Here is a 12,159-nt window from a genome sequence, read left to right as displayed (position 1 = left end):
GGGGTTCGGGAATACGAGCGATAACACGGTTCCAGTGCTGATAATAACTCCTTGTCAAAATTACAAACCTCGTATATAACTCAACGCAGTGCAACGAGAGCCACAGTTCAGTAAAGTTTCCCTACCTTACCAGTGATATACAATTGATATTGATAAATTCTTTTTTTTAGCAATACCCCCAGTCCAATCGATGTTTGCAGAAGGAAGACAGTGGTGGAATTAGTATGATATTTGAAATGCTTTTGACACCGTTGTAATCGTCGACTGATATCATCAAAAACCATTAGGCAGTTAACAAAAATTGTGAGTTTGAGTGTTGAGTGTTTAGGAGAAAAATGGTTTTTGTATGTTTAAAATAAAAGATATTGGTGTCGATCAAAAGGAGTAGCGTTCAACATCTCGAAAGAGAAGGAACATAAAACGTTCAGTGAATTTAAGGTCGACTACCAAAAACAATGCATAATGCAATAATAAACTTCAAGAATTAGTTTTTTTTCCTGCATATCTTCAGCCAGCAAGTGCGCTAGAATGTGTTATTAGCATGTGAATGTGATTGCAAGTCATGTGTGGAAGTGCAAAGAATGCAAAGAAAAATGCATAATGGTACACTTTCATATCTATGGACAGTCAATACGCCAGATACCTGAGATAACGTGTTGCTGCCAGGAAAAAATTGGACAAGAGATGAATCGTTGGTAGGATTCATCACGCGAAGATTGGTCTACCCTGAAACTCTCGCGCAAAATTCGTTGGCCTTTCAGATCAAATCGGATCAGACGTTAGGCTTTTTGCAGAATTTCCAGTGTTAGTTCGGTGGACCTCTGCTTCCACTGGAACGATTCATGAAGTGGAGGCGCTCGGAATTTTTCGGATCGGACCTTTTCATCTGATTCATTCAAAACATGTACCTAACGTTCAATTCCATTGCCAACCCAATGACTTGAAAATACAAAGTTATGGTTTGAATTGGCTTTATTAACAGATAGAAACCTTTTCGTTATTTTTATGTTTTATTACGTATTACATTATTTTACACTATCGGAGGATCCAGCTGTTCCTGCTCGTGACGCAAACTCGACTGCTTTATCCTCGCGATCGGGACCGAGATAACGATCTCGGTCCATCCCGAGATAACGGCACTCGTCCACATCAACCGACGAGAGATCACTCTCCCGGAGAGCGTGAGTGCCTCGCTGCGTAACGTATCCAACATCTCCCCTTCTTTAAAAACGTCGATAAACATCGAACCTACTGGGCGGCCTTCTATGTCTAGAAGACCGGCGTGGTTCCTGTCTTGAAGGCTGCACAAAGATTGCCGGATTCGGAGGGCAGGTACGAGGCAAAGGCGCCACGGCTGGCGCGGCATCCGGATTGATGACGGATGCTGAAGTCTGCAGTTGACGGTCAGACGGTAAGCCAGGAGCGCTGTTTGGCACGTTTGAGAGGGCATCGGGATTGCTGACCGATGCAGGTGTCCGCAGTTGAGGGTCAGGCGGTAACTCAGCGCTGTTAGGTGGCGTATCTAAAATTATATCAAGAGGTAAATTGGTGTTAACCGATCTCACAGGATCGTGATGATGTTGCTGACGTTCACGGCGATCACGCAACTGGTTCACGTGACATCTTATAAGCCTCTTATCCAACATCCTGACGGTATACATGACAGCCCCGATACGTTTAACAATTGTGCCAGCTACCCAGATCCATCCATTCCGTGTATACCGTTTGGCGTAGACTGGATCAGACGTACGGAACTGTTTCAGGTTGTTCGTTACAGCACATTTTGTAGAGCTTGTTTGCTTCGGGCGTAGGAGATCTAATGTTGTTCGAATCGGCCGGTTTAGCATTAGATCCGCTGGTGACTTTGAAGGGCCCAACACATAATTTGGCGTGCTTCTGTAAGCGAGTAAAAATGTGTCCAATGCTTCGTGGATCGGTGTGCCATTTGCCGATATTTTCCTAACAGCACGCTTGAATGTGTCGACAAATCTTTCAGCCTGCCCATTAGATTGGGGATGATAAGGCGCTGTAGTGATATGGTCGATGCCGTTTTGGATGCAAAATTCCTTAAAATCCATGCCAACGAACTGCGTTCCATTGTCTGAAACAAGCGTGTTAGGAACTCCAAAACGGGCGAATATCGAACGCAGAATGTTGATTGTTGCCTTAGCTGTGATGCTATTCGTTCGTATTACTTCAGGCCAGCGGGAGAATGCATCCACTACCACGAGAAAATATGCTCCATCAAGCGGGCCAGCATAGTCTACATGTATTCTCTGCCATGGTGCCGAAGCTTTCGGCCAAGAAACGGGATCTGAGTGGGGTGGTGATTTGGCAACAGCTTGGCATGCATCACATGTTTTTACCCAGTCCGCAATATCTGCATCCAGAGAAGGCCAATAGAAATAGCTGCGGGATAAGGCTTTCATTCTGACGATCCCTGGGTGTCCGTTATGCACTTGCTGAAGGCATCGTTGTTGCAGTGATCTGGGTATTACCACCCTCTCGCTGAAAAGAAGACATCCGTCTACGATTGATAAGCCATCTTTTCTAGCGTGGAATCTGGCCAGTTCGCCTGTAAATGCTGTATTTTTGGGCCATCCGCTGCGAACGTAATATTCGACCTTCTGTAGCAACGGATCCTTCGTTGTTTCCTTTGTTAGCTCCACATGATTAACAGGTATTGTCTCTAGTGCGTTTACCAAGATCGATTTAACGTCTGCTTCTAAGCTCGCGATCACGCAATCTTCTTCTGGCTTGGTGTGCGTGTTTATCAAACGTGACAGTAGATCCGCATTACCGAAATCTTCGGTGCGCACGTACTCGATACTAAAATCATAGGCGAGGAGGGTTAACGCAAATCGCTGGAGACGGTTAGCCGTAAACGTTGGTATGCCCTTCTTAGAGCCGAATATATGGAGCAGAGGACGATGATCCGTTTGCAGGGTAAAATGTCTTCCGAAAATCAGTTTATGAAACTTTTTTACTGCGAATATTATGGCCAGACCCTCTCGATCAATTTGACTGTATCGGCTTTCTGTTTCGGTGAGGGCTCGAGAAACATGCTGAATCACCCGTTGCAACCCTCCAGGATACACATGACTAATTGTCGCACCTAGGCCGATTGAAGATGCGTCTGCCGAAACAACGATCTTTTGCTTTGGGTCATAGTGAGCTAGCTGTAGATCTGAAGCTAATAGAGATTTGAACTCACGGAAAACGCGTTTGCATTCTGGCGTCCATTTAAATGAAGCATTAGCCTTCAGGAGCTGATCCAATGGGTATCTCAGTTTGCGCATGTTAGGCATAAAACGACCGTAGAAATTAATGGCTCCTAGAAAAGATCTAACGCCTGTAACGTCTGTTGGCTCTGGCAGATTCCGTATAAGCGCAACTTTTGCTGGATCAGGGCGCAGTCCGTGGCTATCTATTACGTGCCCCAAGTAGGTGATCTGGGGCATACGGAAAGCACACTTGTCAGCCCGAATAGTGAATCCGTAATCCTGGATCCGCGCAAGCGTATCTGTTAAGATCGCATCGTGCTCCTCTTGCGATGTGCCACCAACAATGATGTCATCTAGATAACCTGACACATTCCTCAGACCAGCTAGCATTTTATCTATTACCATTTGGAATGCGGCTGGTGCGATCTTTATACCCGGTGGCAGGCGATTGTAAAGATATAGACCGCGATGCGTGTTAATGGTTAATAGTGAACGGTATTGCGGGTCGATCTCGATTTGGAGAAACGCATCTGATAGATCAATTTTGCTGAAGTATTTGCAGTTGGAAAGCTTCGAAAATATATCTTCCGGTAATGGTAACGGGTAACCATTTGGCTCTAGGGCGTCGTTTAGACCCGTGGAATAATCGCCACATATTCGGATCGACCCATTAGCTTTTTTGACAACTACTATCGGCGCAGCCCAATCAGATGCCTTAACAGGAGTAATAACCCCAAGGGTTTGTAAACGATCCAGTTCTTGATCCACCGCTTCTCGTACTGCGTAAGCAACTGGTCGTTTGGGGCGAAAAACCGGACGATAATTTTCCTTCAACGTAAAAGAAACGTTCGCCTTTGTACACAGCCCCGTCTCTCCAAAAAGCTGGGGAAATCTATTTTGCCATGACCGCTGCGCGCCGTCTGATGTCTTCAGCTGGGAACAGAATTTATCAATGGGAGTTGACCACAATGAAAAGGCGTCAATCAGATCCAGTCCTAGAAGAAGCAGGCGTACAGGAGTGACTGAAATCTGAACTCGCTTGGTTTGGTCGGCCATACTGACGCTACCCATAAAATTCCCGTCCAGTGTCAGGTTAGCACCCGATGCTGTGTGAGCTACTATCGATGAAGGTGCTAACTTAGGACTACCAATGCGCTGCCAGGTTTTCCGGTCGATCACTGTGATGTCTGATGCCGTATCAAGCTGCAATCGGACCGGCGTGCCATTTATCACCACAGGCACGAATTTACGTCGTTGCTGCACATTATGGACGTTTACTGAGAGCATTTTCATTCGTCTGTACTTGGTGAAACGCTTTTGTGGCTTGCGTCGAGCTGCTGTTTTGCAATGACCCTCTTTATGCCCGATACGCGAGCACGTTTCACATCGGTGGGTGCGGTAAGCACACTCTCGCATCCAATGACGGTCTCCGCACAGCCAACACGGATTTTTCGGAACAGCTGTGCCGGAAGAATGCTGCCGTTGTTGGCGGTCCCCTTTTGTATTGACAGCTAAAACACGTTCCGGCAAAGGACCTTCAATCATTGCGCTGTCTCTCTTTAAATTCACCAACCGGTGACACTCGGTGGACAGCTGCTGAAGGGAAGTACAGGTTCGATCCTCAATACGGGCCAGAAGTCGCGTTCTAAGGTCAGCTTCGCCCTCGTCCCTCAGGCCACACACGAACAACAAACACTTGAAATCCTCTTCGGTGAGCTTGCCAAGCTCAAAATCCACCGAAGATTTGTTGATACGACATGCGTAGACCAAGTGGTCCTCCGTCCGCTTCTTGGTTATCTGGAGGCATTTAAAACGCTTGCTGAGCAGAGTTTCCTGGTCGTCGAAAAGCGCTGACAGTTTCTCCACTGTTTCCTCAAACGAGAAGTCAGACGGACGATGGGGCAGGATGAAGGACAGGAACCGATCGTGCTCGGCCGTTCCCAGTTTCCGCAACATCAATCGAACCTTGGCAGGGGCATCGATTCGCGCGGCGTCGTTCTGAAATAGATCAGCATACCTCGCGTACCATTGTTTAAATGTGATTCCTGCCTCTTTCTCGTATCGGAATTCTGCAATGTGACGAGAAAGCGAATCGATTATTTGTTCTGGATGCAGACTGGGTGGAGCGACGTTTTGATGTAGCAACCGCTGATGCAAAAATTCGTTAACAAATTGTTGCTGCTGGGCCATTTGTTGCTGAATTAAATTCAGCATTTGCACAATTGTCGCGTTGTCCGGGCTAGTCATCATGGCTGGGGACGCGCCGAACTGCGATGGCGATGCTGCTGGTGGTTGCGATGGCTGCTGGATGTACGCCGTACGTTGACCCGACGGTCCGTCTCGCTGGGCTTGGAACGCCGTATCTTGCGGTACGAAAACGCCTTGCGCGTTAGGCTGGATCGCTGCACCGTTGATACGATTTTGGGACAACCGACGCGGGTCGGCGTCCGCAAATGCGTCAGTACTGTTCGTATCACCAATTTCCATCCTCCGACGTTTTCGACGTGGTGAACCAATTTTTTTTTTTAAACACACGCACACGTACAAACACGTTAAAATGGAATCAGAATAAATAAAACACAAATGTTTCTTGGATCACACAAAAACGTTTAAAAACGAAAACAAATAAATAAACACAAATGTTCCTATGATCACAAGAATCGTTAAAATTTCGGGGTTTAACTTATCCCATCCTCGTCGCCACTTTTATGTTTTATTACGTATTACATTATTTTACACTATCGGAGGATCCAGCTGTTCCTGCTCGTGACGCAAACTCGACTGCTTTATCCTCGCGATCGGGACCGAGATAACGATCTCGGTCCATCCCGAGATAACGGCACTCGTCCACATCAACCGACGAGAGATCACTCTCCCGGAGAGCGTGAGTGCCTCGCTGCGTAACGTATCCAACAGTTATGTTAGGCGTTAGCTTACATCGCCTTTTTATCCTAAGCGTAGTTTACATAAAATATGAGGGTGCCAGTTTTTCGCACTGCCGATAGTTCGAATGCTCCTCGGTTCGTGTGTTTGCGCAGGCTGTTCTGGTTTTTTCGTAATTTCCTCGTTCGCCTATGTTTTCTGCCTTTATTAGATCTTAAGATAACACTTACCCGTAGCAAGGTATGCTAGTTTAACCTTACGTTGAAGGTGGAACATTTTTCCCTTTTGGGAAGTATTTGGGAAGTAAGATATTGATTTTAACTGACGGCTAAGCGTAGTTTAGGGCCATTACGTTCCCGTTTTTTTCGTTCTTGCGGCATGCTATTCCCATAGAGTTATGGATATCTGTTAACTGAAGCGATGAATCATGTTTGGTTTAGGACATTTTTATCGCTCCTTATCTTTCGTGTTTGCTTTCCTGGTCGCGTTCGCAACATAATGCGTTCCAAAGAAATTCGCGTATCTCGAGTTTCCGTTAGAATATTGTTTACATGTCGGTTTAAGGGATCGAATACTTACTTCTACGTTACAAAGCGTTCAAAATTGTTATTTATGCTTTTATGTCAAGAATTACAATTAAGTGTTATGAAAATTTATTATTATAATAATGAAGTGTAACGTATTTTTTTAAATTTGCAATTTTAAAATGCATTTTGCAAACAACGAAACAAAACTTCGTGAAATGTCATGTTTTTAAAATCCGCGTACAGTCAATACCCGAGTTACACGGTTCTTGATACACAGGGATTCGCAGACACGCGGCAAAATTGACATGTTTTTTCACGAAATTTGTGTGCAGAAATTGCAAATGTAAAATATTCGTTACTGTTAATTTCTGTCGCCATGATAAAATATATGTTAAAACGTGCAGGCGGATACGCTTACAATTACTTTATTATATCTACAGCTAACAGTAACAGTTACATTTAGCTATTATTTAAAATTCATGTCATTTTACTGTCATTCTTGAAGTATTCGCATAATTATTCATTTAAATTTAAATATTTTCGAGGTACGTGGATTTCTTTGGAACGAATCCACTGTATTTCCGAATCCGAATTTCCGAATCCGAATTTCCGAAGTCGAAATGATCTTCCTTTCTTATATATAGAGGGACCAGGGTGTCGGATGAAACTCACCATGCGCAGCATAACTATAGAATCGAATCTGCTTAACAATTTAAAGAATTTCATACATTATTTTGCCATCAAAATTTTGATCTGAATTCACTCAAAGTAACATTTCAAGTAACAAGATTGAGGAATTCGATAATCACCTTGCTCGCGTATGAGAGCAGGTCTAATCGACTCCGTAATATATAAACTACAAAACAACTAGCGCATTAATAATTTAGATACGGCAATCATTGGGCTCAGCCATTAACCATAGAGGTACTCAGGGGTGGTTGATAATTTCCCAAAAGTGGCGTTTCTAAACGATAGTGCCGACACAAAATACCATCCTTTATGCTTGAGGCATGCTTTAAAACAACGTATGCGATGCTACTTGGTGGCGAATCAATCTACGCATCGTCTTCTTTGGCTATCATGACCCTGTGGCTTGGTGGCCGCCATATATAACCGATCTGGTCTTTTCTTTATTCTGTAACAAGGCTAAAAAGTCGAGCAAGGGTTAGTTCTGGTTACACAATATTATCTAGGTGCAATGCAATGACTTCTAGTCATTCAGAATCTTTTTTCAAAATTTGTTTTGTTTAGATGCATTTGTTGTAATGAAGGGAAGGTTTTAACAATACTTGAAATTAATTTTATCCTTTTCCATTTCAGATCGTTCACGTACAAAAACAACTGATAATACCTTGAACCGTATGGCAGATTTCACATATAGCAGATTTCACAATGACTGATCGAGGATTCTGGCCAACTCTGGCCATCATGCTCTTGCTGGTTTCGTGCAACTGTAGCAGTGTACCGACAGCCGAAACAGTAAACAACATTGTAGGTACAAACCATCAACCATGGTTCCAATATTGTACCCATTACAAGCCAACGTTGAAAGAAGAACAGCCGCCGGGTACACCTGTACTACGTGTGACAGCCGCCGATCCCGATCAAGGACAAACGATAGAATACAGCATTGCAACCATGCCAGATGGCCGGAAGTATTTCAATATTGATAAAACCACAGGCCAAATCGCGTCCGTCCATGTTTTCGAACGAGATGCACCAATCCGAGTTCGAGAAATTAATATTACGGTACGGGCGACCGACAATGGTTCGCCCAGTCTGGAAGGCGTTTGTACTATCAAGGTGACTATTCTGGACATCAACGACAATCCACCGATATTTGATAAAGACGTCTACGAAGTGTCGGTGACGAAAGATGTGCCACTAAATCAGTCGCTGGCCAACATTTCAGCAAAGGATAAAGACGATGGTGACAACAAACGCATTAAGTATGAGATCGTACAAGAAAACGAAGATAGTAGCTATTTCGACATCGATGAGAGTAATGGCTTGCTCACACTAGCAAAACCAATCGACCGCAGTCCAGGAAAGTTTTATACTTTTCATGTTCGGGCGTATAATGAAGGCTCAATGGAAAACAAAACACAACAAACAGTAGTAACGGTTCGTGTACTTGATCCCAACAATAACGCACCGTACTTCATCAAGAAGCCAAGGAACCCTGTGATGCTCAAAGAAACGATTGAGGATTACAGCAAGGTTTTAGCGGAGTTTGAAGCAGTCTCGAACGTAAAGGATGATAACGTTGTAATTTTCCAGATAGTGGATGAAAATATTAACTCCGCATTTTTATTGGAACAAATCAACAATACGGCTTACATTAAAATGCGAAGAAAATTGGACTATGAAACGGCAACAAATCATACGCTGGTAATAAGAGCAACGAACTCTCTTGAAGCCTACACAGAAGTACTTTTGACGATCATGATTGTGGATGAAAACGACAACGGCCCCGTATTTGTAGGAGAAGCCACGGGAGCTATCGAAGAGCACAAGTTGCCTGGTACATTTGTAATGCGAGTCCATGCCCAGGATGTTGATGGCACGGCACCCAACAACATTGTGTCCTATCGGCTGGCGGATGCAGATAAGGAATATTTTCAAATTGGCAGTCAAACGGGCGTCATTACATCGATGGTGAAATTCGATAGGAAAATAAAGGATGCCTACACGGTGACAGTGACTGCGAAGGACATGTCACCATCAGTGTTATTGAACAACGGAAAACCAAATAGCATTACAAAGCCCTTTTCCATTTCCGTTTTGCCCAGAACCAATTTCAAACCACAGTTTGAGCGCCAAATATATGTATTAGATTATCTACCCGAAAATACCCCCATCGGCACAGAAGTGATCAAAGTGAAGGCCTACGGCAAGGATAAACATTCTAGCATCAAGTACAGCATCTTCAAGAACAACGAGGCGGATGCGTTCAAAATTTACGAGAATACCGGTGTGATTTCGATAAACAATCAGCTGGACTACGAAACGATGCCACAATATAAATTGTACGTAAAGGCGGATGATGGTCAATATTCTAATTTCGTGATCGTACGGCTGGTCATAGGAAACGTTAATGATAACGCACCGAAATTTATTAACTTGCCCAATATCACGATCACAGAAGAAACAATCTCTCCCGGTTGTATTGCGAATGTGAAGGCTTACGATCCTGACATCGGGAACAATGAAAAACCTCAACGCATACACTACACGCTCGAGAAGGAACTTGAGCAGCTACTGGAAATCGACGACAGTGGATGCCTTCGGTTGTTGCAGCCACTTGATCGCGATCTTCCTAATGGTTCAAAGTCCTGGGAGGTTAAAATTACGGCGACGGATGAAAATGGTAAAGGAAAACATTCAACCGGCACCCTAAACATCACATTGGAAGACATTAACGACAACGCTCCAAATTTAACCAACACACAACCTGTTGTATGGGGTGAACATCGTCCTCCGGGTATGATTGTCAAGCTAACAGCGCAAGATGCGGATGAAGATCCAAATGGCCCTCCATTCGATTATGGCATCGATCCAGAAGCTCCGTGGGAGATTAAGCAACGGTTTCGAATAGTAGGAGACGAATTGCGTGCATTAATTGAGTTTGATCGCGACGACCAAGCAGAATACAGAGTTCCAATCTTGGTGAGAGATTCGGGTAGTCCGCCGATGAGCGCAATTAGCACTCTGCGGGTAGTGATTGCCGATGAGAATGATAGCAAAATGCAGCAGAGTAAGAGCAATATAGTGGTCCACAAGTACAACGGATGGTTGTCTGATATAGAAATTGGACGAGTATATTTGAATGGTCCAGATGATTGGGATTTGTCTAACAAAACATTTCTCTGGGACAAGGTAACGAATGAGGAAACTTTGAAGCTTTTCCAACTGAACTTCGTCACCGGTATGATAACCATGTTGCAAGGCACACCTTGCGGACAGTATGATCTTCGTTTTGAAGTAGTTGAAAGTTCGGACCACTTTTCTCGACGCAGTGTCTCAACTCGAGCAACAGTGTTGGTGAAGGATATTTCGGAACAATCGATAGACCAGAGCGGATCAATTCGATTCTACCATGTAACGGCAGATGAATTTATATCTCAAACTCCGGATCATCTCAGCACACCGCTTCATCGACTCCAAAAGAGTATTGCAACTATTCTCAACGTCAGTCCATCCGATGTGAACATATTCACAGTCAACAATCGAAAACTCGCAAAAGGCTCTTTCTTGGACGTGTTCTTTGCAGTCAACGGTAGTGTTTACTCATCGTCTGAGCTGCTCAATAGCGTACTTAGTTACCAGCTGCACCAATTGGAGAAAGATGTCGGATTTCCGATTGAGATGGTAGGCATCGATGAATGCGAGTTGCATAGTATTACTTGTGAGCAGTCATGCAGAAATAAGGTATACAAATCACCCAAACCGATCGTCGTCTACGCCAATGCAACTTCCTTTATAGGAATAACCACGTTCGTGGATGCGGAATGCGTCTCAGATACATCGTCGATCACGTGTTTGAATGGAGGCACGCTTGAGAGTAATAGCTGCATATGTCCAAATGGCTTCGAGGGTCCACAGTGTGAAATGATCGACATCAGTTTCGATGGCAACGGGTATGCCATTTATCCATCGATCATTAGTGGCAAAATTACAAACATCAGCATTGAGATCTTACCCCAACAGACTGATGGCTTGGTGTTGTACATTGGACCGATGAAATACAATCCGCGTATAAAGACACAACCATTTCTTGCATTGGAGATAATCGACAGTATGCTGGTACTGCTGTTAGACTATGGAACTGGAACGTTCCGTATCGAGGAACACCTGATATTTTCACAGCACGTTTCATTGAGAGTGGATATCTCATTGAAGCCCAAAATGATTGAGATGAAAACAGTTAAAAATAACTTCGCAATTAGTTCAAGCCGTTACAAAAATATGAATTTTGGTGCGAGCATTAATACTCATGGACCTGTTCAGTTGGGCGGTACAATCCTCGATTTCTACAAGCTTGGCCCATTATACAACTGGACGTACATTCCAGTGACAAAGGGGCTCGATGGCCGCTTGCGGAACCTCACAATAAATGGACGCACAATCGACTTTCAGCAGTATAATTTGGGACAGAACCTTCATTTCAGTATTAACAGCCCAATAGATAAAGACGCCTCGGTGCTGTTGGAAGGCATGATCGCCATAATGATTGTTATTTTAGGAGTACTTCTATGTACTTCTATGCTTCTAATTCTGCCGCTCATGTGCAGAATAATGAGCGAAAAAATCGACAGCAATTGCGAAAACCAAACGACGCATCAAAATTCCCAGCCATTACTTAACAATTTTAAAACCAGTGTTGGCGTTCCCGGAAAAACGATCAATATAACAAGTGGCTTAAAAAATGTAAGCTCCTAATGGAAAGGTGATCGTCCAACCATCGATTTATTATTGATCTTTCATAAAGATCTTTCACACTCCTAGTCAACATTTATCTTCTT

At 43.9% G+C, this 12,159-nt stretch overlaps 1 protein-coding gene across 1 annotated transcript; it reads left to right on the top strand.

The window, feature by feature from the left end:
* The first annotated feature begins 8,026 nt into the window (after window positions 1-8,026).
* On the top strand, window positions 8,027-11,933 carry LOC128302909 (DE-cadherin-like). The gene is made up of 2 exons (XM_053039757.1): window positions 8,027-11,849; window positions 11,929-11,933. The coding sequence occupies exons 1-2, from the start codon at window positions 8,027-8,029 to the stop codon at window positions 11,931-11,933; spliced, it is 3,828 nt and encodes a 1,275-aa protein (XP_052895717.1).
* The last annotated feature ends 226 nt before the right edge of the window (window positions 11,934-12,159 follow it).

This window comes from Anopheles moucheti, chromosome 3 (genome assembly GCF_943734755.1).
Source record: "Anopheles moucheti chromosome 3, idAnoMoucSN_F20_07, whole genome shotgun sequence".
Classification (NCBI taxonomy): Eukaryota; Metazoa; Arthropoda; class Insecta; order Diptera; family Culicidae; genus Anopheles; species Anopheles moucheti.
This window is presented reverse-complemented; position numbering and strand designations above follow the sequence as displayed.

Bases quoted from the DNA above. Each gene is read 5' to 3' on its own strand.
- LOC128302909 (XM_053039757.1), top strand. From the start codon at position 8,027: ATGACTGATCGAGGATTCTGGCCAACTCTGGCCATCATGCTCTTGCTG.